The sequence below is a fragment of the Manihot esculenta genome, chromosome 10, assembly GCF_001659605.2.
Source record: "Manihot esculenta cultivar AM560-2 chromosome 10, M.esculenta_v8, whole genome shotgun sequence".
Classification (NCBI taxonomy): Eukaryota; Viridiplantae; Streptophyta; class Magnoliopsida; order Malpighiales; family Euphorbiaceae; genus Manihot; species Manihot esculenta.
This window is the reverse complement of record NC_035170.2, coordinates 22,573,917-22,601,581: the sequence shown is the minus strand read 5'-3', so window position 1 is coordinate 22,601,581 and position 27,665 is coordinate 22,573,917. Positions and strand designations below refer to the sequence as shown.

The window sequence follows — 27,665 nt, the reverse complement described above, 5'->3', positions numbered from 1 at the left end:
ATTGGACCTACTGTCTCTCTCACATCACATCACCGGGATAAGCTTGTAGTGAGTGGACCTGGATTTGTAAATGATCTAGTATGCTCCGTGGGTCTGAATCGAGACTTTGAATCACAACTGCTTTTTAAGAATCGACCTCATATTGAAATGGTATAGTCCAGGTCATCAAATTACTTTTTCAATTATTAATTTACTGTACATATTTAATTATTAAAATTAAATTAAATTGTATGAAAATACAAAATTATAAAGATTAAATTATAAATGAAATTTAAAAAAAAAGTGTACCTGTATTTCTTTAATATGGGTTAAATATAAAAGAAATTAACATTTATGTTTTACTAAATTATAGGAAATAAACTCCATTTATGGAAAGGTGTCTAATGTCTAGTTATTATAATATAAATCCCTAAGAACTTCTTATTTATAACTCAAAACATACATTTTGATGTTGACGGACATTGATTAGGGTTTTCGTCTTGTTTGAGGTTATTGTGTGTTCATTTATTGATTATTTTACAGTGTGTACTTTTGGTTGCTTTTCCTTGTCCGAAAATGTTGCGCCGCTGCCGTTAGTTCTTCTCACCGAAGGAATAGAGGCTTTGTTTTGGTTTTCTTTTGTTCTATTGTTATTCGTTTCTTATTTTGCAGGTTCTATAGCTCATTTGCAAGGGTTCTTCTTTCTTAATTTGGGTCTTTTTTAGAATTGTGAAAGGCTTCTAAAGGTTTAGTTTCGATAACGTTATATCTTAAGACCGTACTATTAGATTCGACAAATATTACTTTCATAAACTGTTGATTGGCTAAGCTCTGCTCCATTCTCTCTTTGTGTGGCTCTAATCGGATGGTTGAATCTATTTACTCTGAAAGCTTCTTCCGCTTATTTCTTAATTGCATGAACAGTGATATAGAGTTGTCAATAAACGGATGCATTGTTGGTGTCATCAATGTTATTGCAGGAATGGGTGCTTGTGGGTCATGTCTATTTAATTCTCTGCATTTGGTCAGTTTATTTTATTTTATTTTTTATTTGATTTTCTTAGTTTATTTATTTTGAATTTGATTGATTTATAATTTTTAAATAATAAAAAATATTTTGAAAATTTTTTATTTAAAATTTTTTTTTTCATATTTCATGCAGCTTAAAACATTTAACAAATTTAGTCAATAAAAAATATTTTTTTTAATTTAAAAAAATCATTTTAAGAAAATAATTTTCTTTTAAAAAAAGTTATTTTTCATATTTTAAAATTTTAAGATCTCTGTATTTTTAGAAAAAAAAAATCACAGAAAATATTTTAAATATAAATTATTTTTTAGAAAAAACAAAGCTGTAAATATATATTTAGCTAATAAGGGTATTTGCATTAAACCCATTAAGGATTAAGGATTAAGGATTACAAAGAATTACAACAAAGCCCAAACACGTTTAAGTCTGATCACGAAACCAAACACCAACTAAGCCCAAGCAAAGGCTTCAAGGCTAAGCCTACTGCAACCACACTGAATCCTAGTTGACATGAGCTGAACTTCTCCACCCAAACCATCATCTAGATGAAGGGGAGACTGTTCTAATTCCCACCAAAGTAGCCGGAGCCCTCAAAATTCAAAAGGAAGTGACTAACAAGCAACACACATCTCACTTAGGGTTAGCAGTATTCGATTCAAATCGAAAAAATTAATCGAATCGAATTAATTTAAAAGTTCGATTCGATTTTTTATTCAATTCGGTTCGATTCGATTTTTAATTTCAAAAATTTCAGTTATTTCGATTCGGTTCAATTTTGATAAAAAAATCGAAAAAATCGAATCGAATCGATTAGTCATAATAATATGTTATTGTTAATAATATAGAGAAATTAAATCATATTAAGATTAAAATATTTAATTAAATTTTAAAATACTAAAAATAAAGTGTAAAAAATAAAAAATTTATTAAAAATCGAAACCGGTCAAATCGAACTGAATTGAATCGAATCAAACCATTTCGATTTGATTTAATTTCTGATTAAAATCGATTCGGTTTGATTTTTATAAATATTAAAATTTCAATTTTTAATTTATTCGATTCGGTTCGATTTTAAACCAAACCGACCGAATGCTCACCATATCTGTCAATAGCATTAGTATCAACTAGTGGTATTGTTAGAAATTAAATAAAAGAGAAGAAATCGAGCTACAATATTTTTACTTTTTCAGAGCTAGGAAGGGATTTGCATGTTGCCTTTTCAGTATCAATGCCATCACCATAAACTTTATACTACATAAGTAATTTGTGTATATTAAAAAAAAGTTTTTATATTTAATTTGATTTAAAAATTAAATAAATACTTTCTTTTTTTAATATTTTAATTCAAAACAACTTAGAGAAAATTTTTTATGCATAGCCCTAATATATGATAATATTTGATAACCGCCGGATTTCTGATGAGGTAAGGTCTGACTCTGAAAAAAAATATGGACCCAAAACCCATCAAGTCATAGATAAGTAGGCCGGTCCAATATCGTGTAATCCAACTCTGCGATGAGAGGCGAACCAAATTGACTACGTGTGCGGGCCGTGAGGAATAATAACTAGCCCAATCATTTTGCAACCTTAATGGCACGTGCACCAAGAAAAATTAAATAACCGTCTGACATGAATGGGTGTTCTGACACGTCCGTACATATGAATCTGAGTAACATATGGCATTATAGTAGAGAAACGATTAGATATCACTAACGGATAAAAGGAAAAAAGATAAAAAAGAGGGAAATCTCCGTGGATTAAATTTACACCCATACCGTAAATTTTTAAATGCACGATAATCAATATTGATTTTTAAAATAATAATTATTTTTTAGTATTATTAAATTATAATGACAATTAATATAAAATAAATTATAATAAGTCTCATTGTTTTTTCTTTTATATTCTATTATCATTTATGAAAATTTTAAATTTTTATAAATTCGTGATCGTCTTTCTTAGGCGATGGTTCAACTTGATTTCTATGAATAAAATGTTTTAAATATGACGAACTAACCAAATCATTTTTTAGGATTATCGATTTAAATATTTACATAAATTTATATTTATATTCTAATTTATTTTAAAATAAAGCTAAAATATTTAATATTAGTCACAATTTAATCAACAAATTAAATTGAATTTGAAAAGATTTATAAGAAAGCAAAAATATAGCTCTTAAAGTTTTATTTAATTAACAAAACAATTCTTTAAAGTAAAATACTATTAAAAAATCATTTTATCTTTTACCAATTATATTAATTTTCTTTTCTTGATAATTATAAAGTCATAGAAATTAATTTTAAATTAAATTTAGCATATTTTATTTTTTAGTAATACATATTAATTTCTGTAATTCTTTAATTATTAAAGGAAAAATAATATGATTGAATTTAATAATATTAAATAAGAATATAAATAAAATAAAAATATTTATTTTAAATAATTATTTTATTAATTAAATAAAAATTCAAAAATAATATTATAATGTATAATCAACTTTTTCAAAAATTTAATTTTGCTCATATAGTTTAAAATTTTGGTTTCATTATTAAAAGAAAAAGGATTGTTATAAAAATATAAATTTGTGCATTTTTCTATTCAATTGGCATTTTCTATGAAAAAAAAAAAGAATTTTTGAAAAAAAAATGTTAATAGGTTATACGTACGGTTGAGTATTCGGTTCAAAATCAAACCGAATCGAATAAATCGAAAACTAAAATTTTAGTGTTTATGAAAATCGAACCGAACCTATTTTGATCAGAAACCGAATCGAACTGAACCGATCTGATTCGGTTCGATTCAGTTCGGTTTGATCAGTTTCGATTTTTAATAATTTTTTTATTTTTTACACTTTATTTTTAATATTTTAAAATTTAATTAAAATATTTTAATTTTAATATGATTTAACTTTTCTATATTATTGAAAAAATATATTATTATCACTAATCGGTTCGATTCGGTTTTTTCTGATCAAAATCGAATCGAACCGAAATAATCGAAATTTTTAAAATTAAAAATCGAACCGAACCGAAATATATAAAAAACCAAATCAAATTGTTAAATCAGTTCGATTCAATCAATTTTTTCGATTTGAACTGAATACTGCTCACCCCTACTAAAACGCATCCCCATCGACCGATCCAATAATGCTCTAAAAGGGCAGAAATAACGTTTGGAGCTCCTCAGGCTTTAACCCCATATTTGGCAAAATTTAAATGGAATGAAAGAAATTAAGAAAGGAAATAAAGATGAAAACCTTTTATTCATTTTTATTTGCATAAAAGAAAAAATAGGAAAAAAAGTCAATTACTATAAAAAATTTAAAACTTTTTTATTATTTTAAGATTTATCTAAAATTTTAAAAATTAATAAAACTATTTAAAATTATAAATTTTATTATAATTATATTTAATTTTAAAATTAATTTAAAGAAATATATTTTATTAATGTGACAACATCATGTAAATTATTTTATTATATTCATATAATAAGTAGGTAAAAACTATTAAAATTAAAAAAATAAAAAAAATTTACTACTTTATAATTTAATCCAAATTTTTAAAATTGATACATTTTCAACTTAAAATTTTTAAAGTTATCATACTTCACCATTAAATTCATAAAACTCTAGTTTTATTTTCATCCCTATATGATCTGAGGATCACAATAAATTTTTTTTAAAAAAAAAATTTTGAATCTCTTCACTTTTTTTATGTTTTAATCATGCTTTTTTTATTATCTGTATTTGTCTCCGATCACTCTGCTTATTATATTGACAAGTACTATAAGGATGGAAATTTGCAAAATCAATAATAAAATTCTAGATAATAAAACTATAATTTCTATTTTTTATAGTAAATACAGTGAAATTTATCGTGATGAATATCCGAAAAGATATTTTAAAAAAAAAAAATTGAACATATATGAAACTTATTATAATTTATGTTAGAGTTAGCAACAAATAGAAAAAAGATTGAAGTTATGGTTTTTACACTAGATTAGATGGGATGAAGAAAAATAAATTTAGACATTTTGAGTTAAATCATATTGATACTACATGAGACTTATCTAAAATAGGTAGTAAGTTGTTACCATAAGACTGGATCACATTGCAAGTATTTGATAAACCAATATATGATTCCACCTGTAAAAAGGAAGGCTCGGACGACCACGATGCCCGGATCCAAAGAGAAAAAAAAACCTCAGACGCTTTAAGATAGGTTGGCCTTAGGTCGGACAAGACTCGCTCTCATAACTTCAGAGCGAGACTCTATAAGAAAGTCACCGTTAACAACTATAATCTAACAGATCTCCTTCACGCCTTCAATTATAGGATTTTCGACCAATTAGCCGGTGAAAATCTTTTACTAACAAATTAACCACATTATCACCGAATTATCAAGAAATATTATATTTATACCCACATTCTTACGGTATAAAAGGGGAACAATCACAAAGGCAAAGGTACAATATTCTTCCACACAAATATTCTCAAGTTCTTCATTCACCATCTTCTTCAATTTACTACCTTGAGCGTCGGAGTGACTGCCATAGGCACCCACCACGTTATTTGTCTTGCAGGATTAGCCAACCACAGCACAGCTCCATTTCGACCACGTCATCAGTTTATTTTCAGTAACATCATTTGGTTCTATTGCCAGAAAAACCATTGAATTCTCTCTATTCATTTGGATTAAAACTGGTCTCTTACCCTTTTTCTCTAAGAGAGATCTCTCTATTATCTTTAGAAATGGCTAAAATTTCACGAGCTGCTGCTAAGGTTGCTATCGATGAGGATGTTATCATTTCTTCCACTCCTAGCAGTGGACAAAACACACACACCCTATGGTCAACGTTCAACAATCTGAGCATCAAGCAGATACTCCAATACGTTAGAAGGTTGCAAGTTATTTTTGAACAATATAAAGTTCGAGAAGAGACGTCACTCATGGCTCTCAGGGAGAGGGAGGAAGTTTTTGTATAGACCTCAAGGACTTGGACATAAGCAATCCAGACTCAGTCTAAAGGGAAGGACAAGTTCGAGGAAGATGAGCCATCAGATGATGTTCCCAAGGACGCTGACTGAAAGCTAGGACGTGCTGTCCAAAAGTGCTATGAAGGATAGGAAGAGGGTAAAAGAACGAGCCAAAAACAAGATCAAAAGCCGAAGAAGCAATGATACAGGGGAGATCACAAAAGTTACTCAGTCTCTTGAGTAAGGGACGACCGAGATAAGTATAAGAATTACACTCCATTGAATGACTCAAGGACATATATTCTAATGTGGATCAGGAGGAACGACAAGGAGGTTAGGTGGCCTCCGAAGCTCAATCCCAAAAGAGTGGGAAAGCAAGATAGGACGAAGTACTGCCGTTTTCACAAAAGCCATAGACATACAATGGAGGAGTACCGATATTTGAAAGAAGAGATCGAGATATTAATAAGAAACAAAATACTTCAAAAGTTCATCAGAAAGAGTAGAAGAGATAAGACACATGAGCACGATGTAACAATTCCCGAAACCATCCCTGACAGTGAACCTGTGGGAGTTACTCATGTATTTGCAGGAGGACTGAGCGTTAATAGGGGTGACTAAGGAGAATATCATAGATGTCCAGCTCCTGAGTCAAACTCCGAGTCTTGAAAATGATCAAGTCAGACGATCTAGTCTTTTATTTTTATCCTTAGAAAAATGTTTGTGATTTATAAAACAGTTAAAAAACTAAGATGTATTCTTCAAGCTTCTTTTTTTCTAGAAAAGTCAGAAGCGTTAGATGGATGAAGTATAGAGACAAGTACAAAGGCTAAAATCCGGGCATAGGTCCCCCAATATACTCCGGCATGGGTCCCGCACGTAATTCGAGCGTTGGTCTATAGAAATAAATTCATAAAAAGCCAAAAGGCAATTGTCAGGTCATCCAGGCATGGATCCCACGTATAAACTGGGTGTTGATCCGCAGAAACACATTTAAAAAATGGCCACATGGCCATCCGGACTTGGCTCTCGTATAATAAGGTATCTCATGACAGGACACAAGGCAATTGTTAGGTCAAAATCTAGGCGTTGATCCACATAAATACATTTAAAAAATAGCCACATGGCCATTCGGCCATGGGTCTCACATAATAAGGTATCTCATGCTAGGCTACAAGGCAATTGCTAGGCCAAAATCTAGGCGTTAGTCCGTGGAAACACATTCAAAAAATAGCCACATGGCCATCCGGACATGATTCCCATATGACAAGGCATCTCATGCTAGACTATAAGGCAATTCCATGCCAAAATTCAGGCATTAGTACGTAGAAATACATTAAAACAAGGCCACATGCCATTCGGGCATGGGTCCTACATAATAAGACATCTCATATCAGGCCAAAATGCAATTGTTGTAATACCCGGCTAGACTCCGGTATTGGAATTCCTACCGTCCGGTGGAATCTCGGATGTTGGAGACCTCTAGAAGGGTAGAGTCATGTTTTTATAAAATGTTTTTATGTTTTAAATGATTTTAAGTATGAATTAAATGAGTTTTTGCATGAAAATAGCTTTGGAGGAAAACCCAGGTTCGGCCGCCGAAAGTCAAGTTCGGCCGCCGAACATGCATGCGTTTTGGAGGCACGTTAGGCCCCCGAAAGCATGAGTGAGGGAAGTCAAGGTTCGGCCGCCGAACCTCATGTTCGGCCGCCGAACATTGCATGGATACGGAGGCACATTCGGCCCCCGAACGTGGCCTGGCCAGCCACATATAAAAGGGGTCCCTTTGGTCCGCACGGGCGAGCTTTTTCTCTCCCATTGTCGGCCAAGGTGAGTCTCCGCCGCTCCTCCCTCAATCTTGAGTGTTTTCCCTAGATCTTTCATGGTTTTCACGAGTTTTAACTTCTATTTTGAAGATTTGTGAGCAAAGAGCAAGTTTTGGGTGCTTGGAGGTTCAAGGAGCTCAATCTCTTCATCTCCAAGCTAGGATCGTCTTCCCTCTCATTTCTTCAAGAGGTAAGCTCGGATCCACCCTTATTATGTGTTCTAAATAAGTTTTATGCAAGATCTAAGGGTAGAAATGCATGCTAGGGTATATGTTGAGTTATGGGTATATATTGATGTTTTGCACAATGTGTGTTGTTTGAGTATGTTTGAAGTGTTGTAGATGGGGTATATGTTTGTTTGAGGCCCCTAGGAACTTGTATGCATGCTTTGGTTGAAAAATATGCATGTTTGGAAGGTTTGGAGGCGAAATGTGCAAAGGGAGCCAAGTTTCTGCCCTTTGGCAGAAACCAGGTTCGGCAGCCGAAGGTACTTTCGGCCGCCGAACATGGCTGGGGAGGCAGGCCTTTCGGCTGCCGAAGTTGCCCCCGAAAAGAGACTTTCGTCTCTGTCTGGGACTTTCGGCCGCCGAAGGTGCCGCCGAACCTAGCTGAGTTTCGTCTCTGTCCAGGACTTTCGGCCGCCGAAGGTGCCGCCGAAAGTGCCCTGTTCAGCCATTTCATGCATATTTTCTGTGATGTTTTCATGATGTTTTAGGGGGTTTTTGGGGGTTATATTAGAGTCATGTTTATATATGTTTGGTCCCTCATTTGAGTCCACCTGTGTAGGTTCAGACCCGAGGAACCGAGGACCCCAGCAGTGAGTTCAGCTGCTTCGGTATTGTCAGAGTCAGCCAGAGGTGAGTGGAACTAAACTCAATCTTTTAAATTAAATGTTTTATTATGTTTCATGCATCATGATTATGCAATAGGATGATTGCATTAGTTTTCACGAATATGCCGCATTGCATAAATTGTTGTTGTTGTGGGTGAATGTTGGATGACCCAATTAGTCCAAGACAGGAAGACCAGGACCCTATGCTACGGCCTGGCACAGAGTAAGCAAGTCCAGGCCCCAGTCTACAGGCCTGGCACAGAGTAAGGTACGGTTATGGGACTCGAAGACCAGGAGCCCAGAGGAGGCCCTGGGAAAATGGTAAGTAATGTATGTTCTGACAGGAAAGACCAGGACCCCATTCTACAGGCCTGGCACAGAGTTAACTTGGACTAATTGGTGACGAGTTCACCCAACCCTTATGTGAATTGTTTGTGTTATGATGCATTCCATTTGAGCATAGTGTTAATGTGTTTTACTAGCTCTACTCACTGGGCTTTTAGCTCACCCCTCTCCCCTTTTCCCCCAGGCTTACAGGTACAGGATCTAGTGCGGGAGTTCGGATAGAGTGAAGAAGTCATGCTTGTAATAGATAGAAATGGACATGATCAAATTGTAATGTAAAAGTACAGTATAGTTATGTAAGGAGTTGTATGGATGTTAGTATGTGCTTGACCATAGATTGTTGTATCCCTTTTATACATGATCTTAGAGATTTTTGTTGATGATTATATAAACCAACTCAACAGATGTATGTTACCCATTGAGGGCATAGATGAGATCCCACAGAGGGATCAAAGTTATGTTAATGTTATGCACAGGTTGAGTTTGGTTAATGTTCAATGGAAGGAAAAGTTTTAATTTTTATGCATATTGTTGATCATGTATGGGATTATACAGGTTTACAGGTTTTATGTCAGGCTTGCTACGGGTCCCGGCGGCCTTAAGTCGACCCGGATCCTAGCGCCGGTAGCGGTCCGATTTTCGGGGCGTTACAATTGTCATGCCAAAATATGGATGTTGGTCCGTGAAAACACATTCAAAAAATGGCCACATGGCCATCTAGGCATGGGTCCCCCATAATAAGGCATCTCATGCCAGGCCACAAGGCAATTGTCAGGCCATCCAGGCATAGGTCCCTCACAATGAGGCATTTGATGCTAGGTCACAATGCGAGTATACGCTAGGCTAGAAGACCGAGTATTAGTCTTGCATCACAAAAAGATTCTAAGCATCTCATGCCAAGCCACAAGGCGGGTCCACATCAGACCAGCTTTTCGAATGTTAGTCGTACTTCATGAGAAGTTTTTAAGGTATTTAATGATCAAGTCGCAAGGCTGGTATGAACCAAGCCATGTGGCCAAGAGCATTGGTCCCATCTCACAAAGAGAATTACAGGCATGTGTCGCCGCTCTTACAATCACTCCTAGAAATCTAAAACTTTTATAAGGAGGAGAATGACCAAAAGCTCATCAGAGTTGGTCAGGGCTGCAAAATGCCCAAGAAGGCTAGAAAAAGACTAAGGAGCTCGTAAGGGCTAGAAAAATATCTAGAAGCCCATTAAGACTTGAAAAAGGACAAGAAGCTCGCTAGGGCTAGAAAAATGCCCGTAAAGGCTAGAAAAGGGCAAGGAGCTCGTAAGGGTTAGAAAAATGCATGGAAGCTTGCAAAAACATTTAATGCCAGAAAGCTTGTCAAGGCTAGAGAAAGCCCAAAAGCTTTCAAAAATTAGAAAAATATCTGAAAGCTTGCAAAGGCATTTGATGCCAGAAAGCTTATCAGGGCTAGAGAATGCTTGAAAGCTCACAAAGATTAGAAAAATGCCCGGAAACTTGCAAAAACATTTAATGCCAAAAAGCTCGTCAGGGCTAGAGAATGCCTAGAAGCTCACAAAGGTTAGAAAAATGCCCGGAAGCTCGCAAAGGCATTTGATGCCAAAAAGCTCATCAGGGCTAAAGAAAGCCCGAAAGGTTGGCCTGCGCTGAAAAATGCTCGGAAGCTCAATAAAGCTGGAAAAGACGAAGGAGCTCGCAAGGGCTGAAAAATATCTGAAAACTCGTCAAGGCATTATTATATCACTCGGATCAATTTTTACCAAGGTAAGATTTTAAACCTGACTAGACGGTAGAGCAAGTAAGAAGATAATAAGGACATCATGCGCTCAGTCGGACAAACAAACCACATAACCCAGATCATGAAGACAACTATCACCTTCGAATTTAAAGAATCAAAGACTAGCAGGGGACTTTTAATGCTACATGAGACTCACTCAAATTAGGTAGTGAGCTATCACCATAAGACTGGGTCATGTGACAAAGATTTGATAAACTAATACGCAATCCCACCCATAGAAAGGAAGGCCCAGACGACCACAGTGCCCGAATCCAAAGAGAAAAGGAGACACAGGCGCTTTAAGATAAGTCGGCCTAAAGTTAGACAGCACTTGCCCTCATAACTTCAAGGCGAGGCTCCATGAGGAAGTTGTTGTTAATAGCTACCATCTAGTAGATCTCCAGCACGCCTTCGTTCACGTGATTTTCAATCAATTAGCCGACGAAAATCCTTTACTAATGAGTCAGCCACATCATCGCCGAATTATAAAGAAATACTATATTTATACCTACCTTCTTACAATATAAAAAGGAAACGATCATAGAGGTAAAAGTACTCTATTCTCCCACACAAATACTCTCAAGTTCTTAATTCATCATCTTCTCCAGTTTATTGACTTGAGTATCGGAGTGGCTGTTGTAACCACCCACCACCTCACTTTATCTGTCTTGCAGGATTAGCCAATTACGCACAGTTTCATTTCAGCCACGTCATCAATTTATTTTCAGCAATATTATATTTAAACTTTTAAAAATGTATTTTAAATTGTAAAATAACAAATTTTTTTAATATTTTATATAAATAGCTTTTATTTATATGTTATATAAATATAATAAAATAAAACTGTAGCATTGTCTTGTCAGTAAGATTTTTCCAAAATTTTAAATTAGATATAATTTTAACAAAATTTATAATTTTGGATTTTTTTTTCAAATTTAAACTTTTACATTAAATCATAAAACAATTAAAAGTTTTAGATTTTTTATAAACTAAAAAAGCAAAAATAATTTAATTTCTTTTGTTTGAGTATCTAAATAATGTTTTAAATAAATTAATTACAAAATTATTGTGAAACTAAAATAATTTGTAAAAGTAATATACAATTAAGAAAATGCGATTAAAAAATGTCATTTGAATTAGATTTGTCTAGAGAGATATTATAAGTTAGTTTCCAAAAAAAAAAATCTTATGAAAATGTCACTTTAAGTAAAATTTACATAAGCATTGATACTTCAAAATAAATTTAAATTTTAATTTAAAATGAAATTTAATTTAATCATGGATTGATGTGTATAAACAAATTTTATCTTTAAAATTCACTTATTCGTAGGGGTGATCAGTATTTGGTTCAAACTGAAAAAATCGACCGAACCGAATCGATTTAAAAATTTAGTTCGGTTTTTTATACATTTCGGTTTGGTTTTTAATTTCAGAAATTTCAGTTATTTCAGTTCGGTTCAATTTTGATAAAAAAAAATTGAAAAAACCGAACCGAACCGATTAGTGATAATAATACATTTTTTCAATAATATAGAGAAATTAAATCATATTAAGATTAAAATATTTTAATTAAATTTGTAAATACTAAAAATAAAGTATAAAAAATAAAAAAAATTATTAAAAATTAAAATCGATCAAACCAAACCGAATCGAACTGAATCAGACCGGTTCAGTTCGATTCAGTTTTTGATCAAAATCGATTTGATTTGATTTTCATAAACACTAAAATTTCGGTTTTCGATTTATTCGGTTCGGTTCGATTTTGAACCAAATCAATCGAATGATCACCCCTACTTATTCGACTAATCTGAATTCGCATAAAACAAACTCATAAAGACACAAAGCGCTTCCTCTAAAATTTTTTCAAGGTGCTCTGTACTCAAAGTTTGATTCCGTACTTAAAATTTAAATTTAAAATCTTGAATTTAAAAAAAAAAATCGCGTCATCTCATTTCATGCCGTTGAGCTCAAATAATTTAAAATGACATTTTTAATATACTTATGAAATCCAATTTTAATTGCCTTTTTTAGAAGCAAATCAAAGAAGATGGAAAGCAAACACTTCACATAATATTTTCATAACCACTTGCATAAGCAATCTCTCTACTCCTACTCTGTAAGCTATCTTTTAAAAAAGGAATACTCTACTTTAAATCGCATTTTTCTTATTTGTATTTAAGTTTTCACATTAATTTTGTAATTTTTTTTAAAAAATTTTAAAAAGTATTTTATTATTTAATATTATGATTTGAAAAAATTTAATAATTAATTTTTTATTTATAAAAAAATTATTAATTAATATTTTTTTAAGAACAAATAGAAAAGCGTAATCGATGTATTAATTAATAACTAAAATTAACAAAAAAAATACTAATTAATAAAATTTTAAACCATCAATTATATATTTTTTTTCTAATTAAAAAATATATAATTAATTTTTCATAATATAAAATTAAATAATAAATTTTCCATAAAAAATCAGTTTACACATATTTTTCTAATTTTGTTTTTCTTCCTTTTTATTTTGCATCTATCCAAGCGTTGGATAACTCAGCCCCGCAACACTTCATTTTCACATTTTAACACCCTAGTCCTTACTCGGATTTTTCTTTTCTTTTTTTTTTTTTTTTTTACCACCCTGCTCGGATTCACAGCCCTCTTGTTTGTCCTTCACATGTCAGTGCTCACTTCCAAGGCAAAATCGCGCTTGTAGGACGGAGCTTCCTATCCATTTTTCTCTGCTCTCCTCTTAGTTTTTGCCTTTCTGGGTCCACTCTCCGTTGCAGAATTAGATTTCCAATACATTTTAACAAGCGGAAAGGAGGAAAAGCCTCTTTTTTTTTTTACCCACCTCCTCGTTCCTCCCATCCTAGATATGGGATATAGCTCTCTCGTTTTGGTTCAATAAATACTATCTTGTCTCAGTCTCCAGCTCCAGGTGCTCTTTCTTTCTTTTGTTTGATGATACTTCTATTGGTTACCTTTACTGTGTTGAGTTAATGATATTCCTGGGGAGGATTAGATTGGTTTTTTTTTTTTCCTTCCCTATTTGATGTTGGTCTTGTTGTTCTGGTATCTTATTAAGCTATTTTGGGATGTGGGTTTTGGATTTCGAAGGATAAAGGATTGACTTTTGACTCGTGATTTAAGGTTTTGGAATCAATGGATGTTTGTTTGTGGATTTGATTTTTTCTGACTAGGGTTTCCTTTGAGACTTTCAATTAACTTTTATCTGTGATCTTCTTCTTCTTTTCTGCAATGGGTTTCTTGAATGTGGAGAAAAAAAGGTTTTGCTTTTGATGCTGAACTCTCCCTCTCTCTCTCTCTCTCTCCCCCCCCCCCCCCTCCCTCTCTCTCTCTCTCCCCCTCCCTCTCTCTCTCTCTCCCCCTCCCTCTTCTGATAATATTAACAAAAATGTTACTCAAATTCGCCTTCCTTATTTTTTTTTTTCGATGCAAATTTTGAACGATGCAGTAGTCTAAACTACCTGATGATGTAAAAATCTTGCCACTCTCATATGCTAGTTTATTCATTATCTTCCTATTAGACCTGTATTTAATGTATATTGAGAAAATAATTTTATTAGTGCTAATAATACATTAATATAAAAAAATAGGAGTGCAGAGGAGAGTATATTAGGAAGTCAATATAAAATTTATTGTTTTAATTGTATTAACTATATTTTCTTCATTTGTGTGAAAAATAACTTTTGGTCTAGCTTTATATTGTGGAGGGAGTACAATAATTATGTTTGGCTTTGCCATTTTTTAGCACCCTGTGAAATTTATCTGCAATGAGTGTTTCAAAGGAAGTTCTACTTAGTTTTCATCTTTGTTTTCGAACTCTGAAGTGATATAGTAACTAAAACAATTTGAAGATAGTACAGTGTAATGAGAAGTGATTTGGTAACTAAAGTTGGTGCACCTTTTCAAAATTGGGCAGGAAAACACATTTCGTTTACCTTGATTGAGAGGGCTGTAGTTTTTTTTTTTTTTTTTTTTTTCCCTTTTTTGAGAGAGGGCATAGATTATGGATACTCAAATCATTGCTTGTCATTGGGTGTGTTTTGGTCTAGAAGAAAGGGGAGTATAGTATAGTTTGTGTTTTCCACTCAAAGGGGAGGTCCTAGGATTCAATAGAATATATGTCTGAGATCTGATATTGGAAAAAAGAAAGGAAGTAGAGACATGTTTCCTACAAAGGGCAAAAGCTATTGACAGAAAGAACTTAGAGCAAAGCCTCAAACTTGGTAAATAAACAAAATATTTAGTCTCTTTCCTTCCCTCCTATGGTTGCTTGCTTGGATTAGGATGTAAGGCCTAACCTGAGATACTTCCAATGGTTCATTTCCATTCAAAAAAGGAAAACTTGCACTTACGCATATAGAAAGAGAAAGTCCTACTGATGTATAGGAAGTTCTATGCTTTCATCCTTGTGGCCTAAGGGCTGGGTCCTACTCCAACCAGTACCCAACCCATTAATTAAGTTAGGAACATTTTATCCTCTGGTACCTAAACCAATTTTAAGTATTTGATGATTTCTCTGGGCTCAATTGGAACCATGAAACGGCTGGTTTTTTTGCATTTGTATGGTCATGTCTTCTTTTGTTGTTTACTTAAGCAACACAAAGCAGATTAACCAGGTCCTGGGGCTTGGCTTGGGATCCACCAACTACATAAATTTCAGGATTTTGGAGATTTATGTTTCTTTTGTTCTAAATTGGATATGTCCTTCAGGTGGGGTTACTAGGAAATTCTTTTAGGATATGATGCTGCAAGGTTCAAACGAAGTAGGTCGTTACTAGTGTAATTAACTTGGTGATTTGAAGTGGGGAAAGAGGGTTTGAAATTTATTGCTGACTATTGTACTTTAACTGCCTAGAATTATTGTTTGATTAATTGTCAAATTTTTGGTTCTAGGCAGAGATATACACTGAGGAGGTGAGCTATAGATTCAAAGGTTCATCATGATCAAACGGGCACCAAGTAGAAATGCTAGAACCAGAGGCTTCAAGGTAAAGCATGTTCTGCAGATTTGTTTATTGCTTGGTGTCTGCTTCTGGTTAATCTACCAGCTAAAGCATTCCCATGATAAGAAAAAGGAGTTGGATGAGTATGAGGCACAAATCTCTGTCAGAACTCAAAGTGATGTTGGGATTTCAAACTTGGGAAGGAAAGGCCTCCATCCTCGTGTGCAGGAGTTATCTAAGGATAAGAAACATGAGGAAGAAGATGATGAAGAAACTACAGTAGATGAGGAAGTAAATAAGATGGAAGAAAATAAGCATGAACAAAAGCAGGTGGAAGGTGAAGCTAAGTATGAAGAGGATGAGCGAGAAGAAGGAACTAAGCACATAGAGGAAGAGCAAGAAGAAGAAGGAACTAAGCATGAAGAGGAAGAGCAAGAAGAAGAAGGAACTAAGCATGAAGAGGAAGAGCGAGAAGAAGGAAACAAGCATGAAGATGACGAGCAAGAAGAAGAGATAGAAGATGAGAGGAGAGGAGGTGGAGATGATGAGATAGGTGAACATGATCAAGAGAAACTAGGAGAAGCTGATCACGAGGAAGATTTAGTTGATGGAGAGAGAGGGAGAGAGGAACAAGGGGAGGAAAAGGAAAGTGGAAATGATGAAGCTGAAGATAAGGAGGCTCAATCGGGTCATGAAACTTCAACAGAGGATCAAGATAACGATGGAGGTGTGCAGAATGATCATGAGGCTCGAGAAGAACATTACAAGGCAGATGATGCTTCAAGTGCGGTAACTCATGATTCTCAAACTATAAGCGCTGAAGCTGAGAACACAAGTTCTGATAACTCAAATGATAACTCAGTAACGAATGATTTAGAACTGGAGAGAAATTCCAATAGCATCAACACCAACGATGTAAGTGGGGATGAGAAAAACTCACAATCACAGCTTGAAGGAGTTGTATCAGCTGATAATGATCCTCCACCGAATGCCACAGCTGCAGAAAAGAAGGATGATAAGATCATCAACGTTGAGGATCTATCAACCAAACATGCAACATTTTCTTCTCTATCCAATGACCAACCAGTACTAAGCAATACATCCAAAGATGTAAATGTAGAAGCTGGCAATAACCCAGAAGGAGGGAGAACCGAGACATCTGGTTCATCCCAGCATAATGGAACATTGCTTACATCTGACTCAAATCAAGTTCAGAATGCAACAATCTATGGTGCGAGCACTGGGGAAGCATCTAATTTGAAAACCACCGAATGGGTACAGGTAAATAACAGCATAGTTTCTGGTAACATAGAAACTAATTCTATTTCAAGTATCCCTGATAAAACCTTGGATAACATCTCGGCTGCCGCGACTTCAAATTTTTCTGCTAACTCGGAGCCAGCTGGATCAGGTAAGGTCATTAAACCTGAAGTTACAGCTGAAGCAGAGGTCAGGCCTGATGGATCAGATAAGATTATTAAACCTGAACTTGAAGTTAACGCTGAAGCAGAGGTCAAGCCTGATGGATCAGATAAGGTCATTAAACCTGAACCTGAAGTTAACTCTGAGGTCAATTCTGAGTCATCTTCAACAACAAAGGAAACTGCACATGATGCTAATGAATCAGGTGGAACAGAAGAAAACTTGGGCTCTTCTGCTACAGATGGAACTGAAGCTGTTGTTCATGATCACACTGATTCTTCAGTTGGCCAAGAAGAGAAGGAGGCTCGAATAGATCTTGAAACGCTACCGGGGGATAGTGGAGAAGGGGTTAATAGCCGAGATGCTGCAGCAGAATGAGAATTATTATGAAATGCTGTGTGTGCTTCTGAGTGATCACAATGTTTAGTTACTTGCTCACTCTGTTTTTGATAGACAAACATGGAGAGTTTTTTGTGTTTCCACTTTCTGGTTTGGAATATGATCTAGGTTTAGCATTGCAAATGTAGGTAGTTTGATGCTGTTCATGGTTGATTCTTCATAATATATTGCAAACTTTAGTTCACAATTCACATCCCTTTTAACACCTATATTTTTAGGTCGTTTTGATGTTTTTGAATGTGGCTTGTTTATGTGATGAGAAGGTTTTTGAAAGGCAAATTTATTATTTAATGGATATGTTATTGAAAAATTTATTAGTTGATTTTTTAATTTTAAAAAGTAAAGATTTTTTTAATATTAAAATGTAAAATTAATAATATTTAAAAATGTCTATAAAATTATTTTTTTTTAATTTTAGCCATTAAATATTATAAAAAAATTTATAATATTCTTTATATATAAGAGATTGGTCAGTATATTTTTTTCGTATAAAATTAAAAAATTAATTAATAAATATTTAAAATTTTAAGAAATGAGATTAAAAAATAAAATTTATAGTGGGTTTGTAAGTTTGATTAGGAAAGATCACCTCTCGCTTTTATCTCTTCTCCTTTTGTTTTTTAATGACACATAACCGCTATCATGCTATACAGATCCGTATGTATGGATATGCCAGTAAATTTCTCTCTGTCAAGTTTTAGCGCGCATATTGATAGAACTGTGAGGTGATTGAATTTGCTCTTCTACAGTTCTATCCCTTGGATTAAGCTATTTTCTGGTGGTCCTGTACATAGGCTGATTCGACTTGCTTTGTGTAGTTAGATCGCTTTGTGTAGTTAGATCGGAACGTGCCATGTTGGATCGATCTACTTGAGAAAAACTATATGAATTTTGTACCTATATTTTTTTAAATTCTCCAAATAAAAAATAAGAAAATTATATTGACCTAATTAATACACAATTAGAAATCGAATCTTTGCCACCCCGTAAATGGGTTTCTTTGACATCTCCACCAAACATTGGATTCTCATACTCAGTCAATTCCCAACACAATTTTAAAATTAAAATTATATAAAAAAATAGAAAAATAAATTTATTATTATTTGTTTTAATTTTTAAAAAATAAAAAATAAAAACAAATTGAGAAATATTTAAATTATAATATACATATAAAAGTCATGCCTTGTCATTCCTCACTGTACAATAAAGAAACTAAAAATTAATTCATGAACATATCCAGCTCAAGAACTGCTGTTAGTTATCAGCCAAAAAGAAAAGAAAAATAAATAAAAATAAAAACCCAACACCTAACCAACTCATTAGCTATCCTCTATTCCCTCAAAACGACAAACCAATCCCACGTCAAACGACAAAACTCTGACTCAGCTGCCTCAGCTCCTTCCTTAGCTTATGAGAAAACAGTCTGCAAGCATCCATGCTTAGATCCATGGCTGCTGCTAATGCCACGAAAGCAGCCGCATCCTCCGTGCAATTCACGTGCTGTACTCCAATCTCCACCTCCGGTTTACTACAACTGCTGGAGCCTTTCACTGTCGATGACGTTACGAATCCTCTGTACATGAATTGCGAGAAAAGTCCAGCTCCGATCTCTGATCCTGACCATGACCCAGATCCAGACCCTGATCCGGATCCGAAATCACAGCTGCTATGCGGGCTGCACGCTGGGGTGGACACACTGTTGGTGGTGTCGATTATGAATTTGCCTCCGTTTTTGGTGCTAATGACAGAATTGACAAGGGTGGTGGTGCTTGGGGTGGCTGTAATGGTCTCGTGTACCAATTCGAAACGATAGCCTAATTCATTGGTTTTAGGATGTTCACGCCACGCCTCTAGTCGTCCCCAAGGTTTCCAGGTGCCGAGAGATGGGCGGAGGATTAACCATGCACCTGGGTTCGAGCGATTGACGCGGTCTGAACCTGGGGATGGTACAAATGGAGTCACCATTGAAGCCATTGCTACTGGTGAGCCTGAGAGGTCATGGATTGTAATCGTCCACCCTTTTCGTTCTTTCGTGGATTGGTCCTTTTCATTTCCCAGAGAAGGTAGCCAATTTCTTGATGTGCTTTGTTCTAGTATTGATTGCCTGAACAATACAAGGAAAAAGCCAATAAGACAATACTCCAAGTTTAAATCCCAAGATTTTTTTCAGGGTAGTTTATAGATTTTTTTTTTTTCAAATCAAAATATGGTGAAAAGGGTTTTTGGGACTGGAGAAAATCAAGATTTCCTCAACTTTCTTATTGGAGAAAAATTAGGGAGAAAAAAAAGAATCAGCAGCAGGAATCAGGAAAACCAACCTTGGTCCCAAATTGCGATCTCCAGGGTTTCTCAAACTGAACTTGCAAGTGAAAACCGCTTGCCTCACACTCCCTTGTACTTGAAATATCTGAGGGCTGCACTCTGGCTCTCCAGCAAACTCGAACACGTATCTCGGATCAGGTTCAGCTCTAATACTCATATGAAACTCAGCCATGGATGATCCTTTCTTGTTGCCTCTTCCAATACCAATCCATCCATTGTGTAACACGTAAGGCTTAAACTCTGCCCTTTTCAAGTCCAGTGGAACAGTCACTCTCCCTAAAAACTTCCCATTTGTCCAACCGCAAATAGCCCCTTCGCCGCCCGTATAGATCTCAATATTAATCAAACTCTTGAGTTTTTTAGAAGATGAGAGTTTCTCGATCTGGGTCTTATCGAGAGTAAAACATGCCGCCAGCGAATTTGAAATGTAATTGCTTTCTGGGTTTTGGCTCTGTTCTTGCTGTTGTTGATTCAAAAGAGGGATTGTTGCTTGCTGGGTAGTAAAGTTCTTGAGCTTGATCTTGCAAAAGCATGAGCTTACACTTGACAAAGAGGATCTTGAACCAGGTGGACACTTAAGAGCCAAGTTACCAATAAGAATCCGTACAAATGGGCACGGATCCATTGTAGTTGATACCAAATTTCAGTTGCTGTAACAAACAACAGAGATCGGCAACGCCGCAGCAGAAGGTGTTGGCGTTGGTGGGTTTCTGGTGGTGCTCGAGGGAAAGGGAGAGAAGGGGTTTTAGGAGTGGAAGATATATATATCGTCACCGGCTAACGTTAAAGAGAGAATCATCCGTGAGAGAGACGATGAGAGTGAGACAGGCTGTAGCATTAGCTGGTTATTTTAAGGATAGGGATAGTAATCCGATGAGGTCAAACTCAGAATGCGGCTGTGAGATCTTTTTCTGTAATTAAGCAATCTTGTATTGCTAATCCTTGATTATGTAGATTCTTAATTGATCTTGATCGGGTAAGACCAGCTAAGAAGACAAAATCGTTAATGGAAGAAAATCCTAATTCTTTTTTTTTTTTTTTTTTTTAGTATTCCATAGTTATCAGCCACTTTAGTGATTACCACTTTTTGTGGCTTGCATTAGGGAAATAAATTAGAAACGTTATTTTTCTTTTTTTGTTTTAAATATTAATAAAATACTTTATTGATAATTCACAGATATTATTTTCCAGCTGTCAAAGAGCTAATGATCAACAATTTTGTGGCTTTACTAAAGTTAGATATGTGTTGATACTATATAATTTTTTACAAATAAAATAAGTAAAAAATATAATTTTTTGAAAAAAAATATTGATATGAAATAAAAAAAAAGCAATAACTTACTAAAAATAATATATATATATATAAATAATTTGATCGGAAAATCTGTTTAATCTGGCCACGCGTTGATTTTAAGCCGGATGCCTAATCCAAAAATGATGTAGTGGACGAGCGCATGGGAAGTTATGGTGGTAGTGGAATAGGAGATTATTTCTTTCCCATGTTAGATAATGCATGGGCTTGCGTGGTGCGGATTGGTAGAGAGTGGAATGAGCTGGCTCTCACTGCGCACGTAACTAGCTATTTGCCAGCAAAGCGCATCTCTGTCAAAAATTATTCCATTTCCTTGTCGTTTTCTTCTTCTACACTTGCGTTTTCCCCATGGAGTTGCACACTTTCTAATCGAAATTTTACTGTTAGATGAGACGGTTACTTTTTTAATTAATCACCGTTTTCAAAAAATTAATTATGTTTTGATTGACGTGGAATCTCTTTGACTGTATTCATAGTAAACATAAATACTAAAAAAAGAAAAGCCAGCTAAATTGAAGAAGAGAATGAAGAGAAAAACAAAGGCAATAACAAGGAGTGGGATATTCTTATTGGATATGTGGTGAAGTCACAGCTGTGTCCACCTAAGGCTTCCAAGAGAGCTTGGACTCTATTTTGACTGCACTGGACGTACCAACAGCAGATAATAATAATATTATTAAATGTTGGGAAGATGAAGAACACAACACCCACTCATCTTTAGAATGAAATTGGTTGCATATGGCATTCTCTCTCCTTTTGGAATTTTCTGCCCTTTTTCATTTCTTTCTTTCAACTTTCACTTCTTCACACGTGCATTCTCTATTCTTTTCCTTCTCTTTCCTTCCTTTTCCCTAGGATGCGGGTTTCCGTTTCTCCCACTTTCATGACATGGAATCTAAGCGAACGGGAGAAGGTAAAATTTTCCTTTTTCTTTTTTTTTTTTAATTCTTTTCACTTTTATTTTTCTTACGTGGAAAAAAAAAGAGAAAAGGGTAAAGGAATATTTACCTGATTTTAATAGTGTAACTTACCATCGTTTCATTATTATGGAAGTTTAAAGGTTCTATTTTTTGAAAAAAAAATTTACTTATCAATCAAATAGAATAAACTAAGTTAAAATTTTAAATTTTTTATTATTAATTTAACCTATCTCTTGTTATTAATCTTGAGGATGCTTCATGAAGCTGCTCTGTTGCTCTCCGTTCCTTAAAACCTAGAGTAGATTGTGAAGGTCAGAGATTGCTTCCCTCCTTGCTTCTAGGTTTCATGGTTCCCCCTGCATGCAACTCAAACGATCTTGTTAGATGAGGTTTCTTTGTTAGTAGACTCTGGTTTTTCTGGGATCTACTTCTCTTCAATCTTCTTTCTGGAAGACAGTCGCCCAGTTTCTCGGTTGATGGTCTGAATCTACTTGCCTTGGATCCTAATTTGGCTCGCATCTCTGTGTGGTGTTTGAAGCTATTCACCCTGGGTTCCTTGATTGATGGGTCTTTTCAGCCGACGAGGTGTGCTTTCAACCCATCGGTGCCTCCACAACAAGACCCAGGTGTCCGTCCCGGTTCTTGTGCGGCGATCCCTCTTCTAGACAAGCGAGTTCGAGTCTGACCCATTTCTTTGTTAGGGTTTATGTTTGGGTCGGGTTCTTTATTGCTATAGGCTATGCTTTGCTGTTTTGAGTTTTCTTGTTGGGCTATGTATTTGATGTAACCAGACTTAAGCCTTTTTCATCTAATGAATTCCCTCCATGTTTAAATTTCACCACCGATCATGCTTATTAAAAGAAGGGACACATTTTGTAATATTTAACTTTAAAAAAAAAAAAAGTTTTTAAAAATTTATTAGAAAAAAGATTTTGGAATTGCTTTTTTTAATGAAAAGTCTATTATTTTGATTTTTTTTGGTTAAACAATTTTTTCTAAGAAAATATTTTTATTAATAAAAATTTTATGAAATTTTGTAGTGTTACACAAGTTTGATTATTTTAAATAACAGAAAAACATTTTAAAGAAAGAACAATTGAAAAAAAAAAATTTGATGAATTTACAGAGAGAATTAGACTTGTAGAAATGTATGTACTGAAAAATTAACTAAAAAAATTGACAAAAACACTAAAGTTTTGAATTTTTAAAACATTTGAGCCTAATTATTATGATTTTATGGGAGTGGGAGATGATTCTAGCAAGAAGTATTCAGAGGAAATGATGAGAGGGCGAAAGTTCCATGATTTCCAGTTGCAACCATGACTAAAATCAGTGAAAATTATATCAGCAACTGCAGCAAACTCTGAAATCTGAATTGACACACTAAAATTCAAACCATGAAACAGTTCCATGCAAAAGAATGCAGGGTACACAGAGATTCAGGCACAATAGTCAAATGCCTTTAAAACTACACTAATGTCAGGATCAGGAAGCTACTAAAAACTAAGTCAGCTACCTAAAACAAGCACTGCACAAACGTGGCCTCGCTCTGAAAACTTCTTATCCATTTGTGTATCATGGAGAAGTGACATGGTTTCTGATTCTGCTAGAGCGTCTAACTGGAGTCAACAACTTCTCTTCTCCATTTCCCTTCAAAACCAAAACAAGAATTATCAGTACATGATGAAATAGTTTTGAAGTTTTGTTAAATGCATGGTAATAAATGTACAGATACTTACATTCTTGTTGATAATTTTCTCATACGATGTGAAACTTCCATAAGATTGTGACTCAGTAGAGTAGTCAGATGAAGCTAGAGATTCTCTTCTGGAATTCTTCCGATGCTTTTGGCTTTGAGATTCACTTGTCCTTTTGTTTCTTCCCTTGCTATAGGATGAGCTGTAGCTGTACTGGAAACTGCTCATTTCTGATGGACATGATTCTCCATCTGTTGTTTCATCAACCTCCTGTAATGAGTGTCCTGTGGTCGCAGACAGGGGACTGTAGTCCACTTTCTTGGTCACCGGGGTTCGATCCATTGTAATTACGACATTTGATGTGGTTGATGTTTTCTTCTTGATATAAATGAAAGCAAAAGGTGCAAGAAGACACAAAGCAAGCAAGGAAATGCACATCACCGCCTGAGATGAAAACATGTTATTAGTTCCAAGAATTGCCAAGTCCACTGATTCCAAATTCATTGCCGCATCTGAATCAAAGCTTTCAGGTTTGTTCTCTGCGATAGAGGACTCAGATTCAACTGAACCCATGTCATTTTCAGCTAGAGCTAGTCTGGGATAAGAGTCATCTGGCTGAATTTCAGCCGCCTGTGGGATTGGAACTGGCAGGTCTGTAACATCTGTTTCACTTGGTGGCTCTTCAATGCAACCTGCAGTTTCCACTCTTTCTTGTGTCACCGTTGTCATAATTACTTCTTCAGATTCCAGAACAATATCGTTCACTAAAACCTCAAGGTTGTCATGTAATGCAATCACTTTATCATCTTCATATTCTTGGTCATTCTTTTCTCCTTCTGCAGCTTCCTCAATATTTTCATCAGTTTCCTTGTTATCTCCTTCCACTTCAACATTCTCATTGACTTCGTCTCCTTCAACTTTAACATTCTCTTCAACTTCAATTGATTGATCCTCCTCTTCCTCCAACGATTTAATATCAACCTCCCTTGTCAAACTTAATCCATTTCTTTCATACTTGACTGCTGCACCAAAAGGACTCTGGTCAACCAGAAGGTAATTATCAAACAACCCATCATGTAGTAAAGTGGTTAAGTTGGCGAACTGCAATGGACCAGGTTTGAGCCGTTCTCTGAAGCTGATGATATGATTATGGATATAAGAGAGAAAATCATATGCCCATTGCTGAAACTTCTGAGCTAGGCCTTGCAAATTGTCTCTGATGGGTTCTGAGATTTCAGGTGGGAGATAAAGATTAGAGAAGCTTAAATTATTAAGCACAGATGGATCCATAACTGGTGAATAAGTGACTGAGCCCCATAAACAAGCAACAGCCAGGATCAAAAGCAAAGTAGTGAACTTTCTTTTCGTGAAGAAATGTTTCTTAGACATCCTTTTTACTTCAGCAGCTTCCTTAGATGTACTGATGAGATTTGGTTCAGAGACAAGCAGCTCTTCCTCCTCCTCCTCCTCCTCCTCCTCCTCTTCTTCTCCTTTAATTAACACATCACCTGAAGAAGCATCTTCAGATTCTTTGTGTGAATAATCAGACAGGTATTCTTCTCCTTCAGTTACTTCAGCATCTGAAGAAATTTCAGATGCAGAATTCTCCACAAGCCCTTCACCATCTCTTTCCTTGTTAAGATACAGCTGGATTCGTGGGTTAGGCTTATAATGAAGAAATTGAGGCCTTGGTGAGAGATAATTAGTCCTGGGATCATAACGAGGCATTAATGAATCTGCATCAAGAGGTGCCAAGGGACAAGAAGCCCTTGGACTAATCTGAAAACTTGGATCGAGATTAACACAATCCTTGTCCACAGTCATGCTTTTTGATAACGAATCCCAATCATCTGCAGTACTTTCTGATAACGATTCTCTGTCATCTTTAGTGCTCGAGTGTACCATGGAATTATAATCTTCATTACTTTTTGAGGAGTCCTTGTCCTCCAAATAAGTGATTGTTGGATCAAATGAGACCTCCTTCTTCTGATTCAAACCCTTTTCAGGCTTCAAATCCAAATCTTCCTTCAGAGGAAGAGGGCTTTTACAATCAAAGGATGACACAGAAGTACGAGTTGGCTCATTCCTCTCTGTCAGGATTTTCTTTCTTGGTGATGCATTGATTTTTGAGGTTGCAGAGATTGTTGGAGACATGAAGTTCTTTGTACCCTTTGAAGAAGCTGGTGATCGGACTCTGGCCTGCTTCAAATTTTGATCTTTTCTGTTCTCTTTGTCCTCAAAATCGCGCAAAGAGACTACTATATTTTCTCCGTTAAGGGACTTTCTTCGCGGATAATCTGCCAATTCAAGAAAGACAATACTAAATGAGAACCAGGAAGCCAGATTAGGCTACACTATTTGGTTGCCAAGAAAGTGGAAAAATTACACAGCTTTGTCAAACTTCACCCTTTAATTCAGAACAAAATAATCGCAGATAAAAGTTTCCCAAGAAAATAAAGATTTAAACTAAACTTACTAAAAGGGATGGAAAATTCTACAAGATTTACTGCCGATATTGTTTTCCACAAAATGGTACCTAGAGACTAGCCTCCATCAAAGTAAATAAGACACAGAAGAGTACCGATTTCTTTACATCTCATACAAGAACATGAAATATCCAAGAATTTTCCAATCCTTTCCCATATTATCTCCCTTTTTTTCTTGATAATCAAACAAACCAAAATGAAAGTCTGGTTCACAGCGTGCAAAATTAATTGGTCCGACCACTAATTTTCCCAGCTAAATCAAACAGATAAGTAAACTAAACCCTTAATTTTTTACGTCCTATAAAACTCAGTAACAAAATGCCCATTAAGTTTTCCTCCCATCTCGTCATTTTCTTCCCATTTCTCATCAACCAAACACAAAACGAAAACAAAATAACGAGAAGGAAAAGAAACGAACCTGACGGACTATTAGCAGGAGTATTGGGGTTAAAGCCAGGCCTCTGGATCGTAATAATAGAAGGTCTAGCAACTGGGCTGCCGCTAAAACTCCTTCTTATGGGGTTGCTAACCTCTGAGTTTCTTGGGTTAGATGACCTACTAGGTATTGAAGAGAAAGGAGGATTTTTGCTTGGAGATGCAGCCATGGACAGTGGATTTTTTTATGTTGGAGAATGAAGATGATGATAATTTCTTTGAATTGGAAAGAATTAAAGAATGGATTCGCAATATCTAGGAGGAATTGTATTAGGAGTTTTCTAGGATACAGGAGCTGTTTGTTTAAAGAGAGAGCTGGAGATGGTAACGGCTAGTTTAGGAAACGAATTGCGGCCTCGCGGGATTTCAATAATGGATTTTTGACCGTTGAAGGGAGAGGATTTGAAAAGTGGAAAAGTGCACGAGCCGTTGATAAATGTGATCTTTTGAAACAACATTTCAATTTTGGTTTAGACGGAAAAAATTCTGATATAATTTCGTGAACGAATATAAAAATCATTAAATTAAATATTTATGTTAAAAAATATATATGATTAATAAAAAATTTATGAATATGAGATGATGATGCGGAATAATTAATTTTGCATTTTATAAAAAATTTGAACTGAACTTAATTTTTAGTATCGATATACGTTGAACGCTCACAATAGTTTTATGAAAAAAAATTTTCAAAACGTACGACTTTTAAAAGTGTGACAAGTGTTACAGGCCTGTCACGAAATTTGAGGTCCAAATTCTATCGTTTAGGAATCAATTTTACATTTTAATTATTTTTTAAATTTTTTCGTAAATTTTTACATTAGGGTTTTGTTATTATAAACGGCCATTTTCTTGACTGTTTGAGGCACTTTTCAATTTTTTAGAATTGAATAAGAAATTTTGGCTCTACTTTTTTATTTTCTGAATTTCTTTTTAATCAAACGA

At 34.9% G+C, this 27,665-nt stretch overlaps 3 protein-coding genes across 4 annotated transcripts; 1 reads left to right on the top strand and 2 right to left on the bottom strand.

Moving 5' to 3' along the window:
• The first annotated feature begins 13,371 nt into the window (after window positions 1-13,371).
• LOC110624956 (cilia- and flagella-associated protein 251) lies at window positions 13,372-17,739 on the top strand. Of its 2 annotated transcripts, none has more exons than XM_043961177.1 (2): window positions 13,372-13,695; window positions 15,682-17,739. In XM_043961177.1, exon 2 carries the CDS (start codon window positions 15,725-15,727, stop codon window positions 17,525-17,527), a length of 1,803 nt encoding a protein of 600 aa, XP_043817112.1. In that variant the 5' UTR covers window positions 13,372-13,695; window positions 15,682-15,724; the 3' UTR covers window positions 17,528-17,739. The 2 variants fall into 2 exon arrangements, with proteins under 2 accessions (XP_043817112.1, XP_043817111.1); XM_043961176.1 differs by having other exon boundaries at window positions 13,373-13,695; window positions 15,678-17,739.
• A 949-nt stretch (window positions 17,740-18,688) lies between these two features.
• Window positions 18,689-20,682, bottom strand: LOC110624032. The gene is made up of 2 exons (XM_021769085.2): window positions 19,867-20,682; window positions 18,689-19,652 (listed from the first exon to the last, which is right to left on the bottom strand). Exons 1-2 carry the CDS (start codon window positions 20,493-20,495, stop codon window positions 18,911-18,913), a joined length of 1,371 nt encoding a protein of 456 aa, XP_021624777.1. The 5' UTR covers window positions 20,496-20,682; the 3' UTR covers window positions 18,689-18,910.
• Window positions 20,683-23,454: 2,772 nt separating this feature from the next.
• On the bottom strand, window positions 23,455-27,086 carry LOC110624533. Its single transcript, XM_021769729.2, has 3 exons — window positions 26,704-27,086; window positions 23,842-26,096; window positions 23,455-23,752 (listed from the first exon to the last, which is right to left on the bottom strand). Exons 1-3 carry the CDS (start codon window positions 26,888-26,890, stop codon window positions 23,678-23,680), a joined length of 2,517 nt encoding a protein of 838 aa, XP_021625421.1. The 5' UTR covers window positions 26,891-27,086; the 3' UTR covers window positions 23,455-23,677.
• Window positions 27,087-27,665: the final 579 nt, after the last annotated feature.

Coding starts and splice junctions, on each gene's coding strand:
- LOC110624533 (XM_021769729.2), bottom strand. CDS start 26,890: ATGGCTGCATCTCCAAGCAAAAATCCTCCTTTCTCTTCAATACCTAGT. Junction 26,097..26,703: donor TCCTGCTAATAGTCCGTCAG/GTTCGTTTCTTT, acceptor TTGAATTGGCAG/ATTATCCGCGAAGAAAGTCC. Junction 23,753..23,841: donor AGAAAATTATCAACAAGAAT/GTAAGTATCTGT, acceptor TTGGTTTTGAAG/GGAAATGGAGAAGAGAAGTT.
- LOC110624956 (XM_043961177.1), top strand. CDS start 15,725: ATGATCAAACGGGCACCAAGTAGAAATGCTAGAACCAGAGGCTTCAAG.
- LOC110624032 (XM_021769085.2), bottom strand. CDS start 20,495: ATGGATCCGTGCCCATTTGTACGGATTCTTATTGGTAACTTGGCTCTT. Junction 19,653..19,866: donor GATCGCAATTTGGGACCAAG/GTTGGTTTTCCT, acceptor TGTATTGTTCAG/GCAATCAATACTAGAACAAA.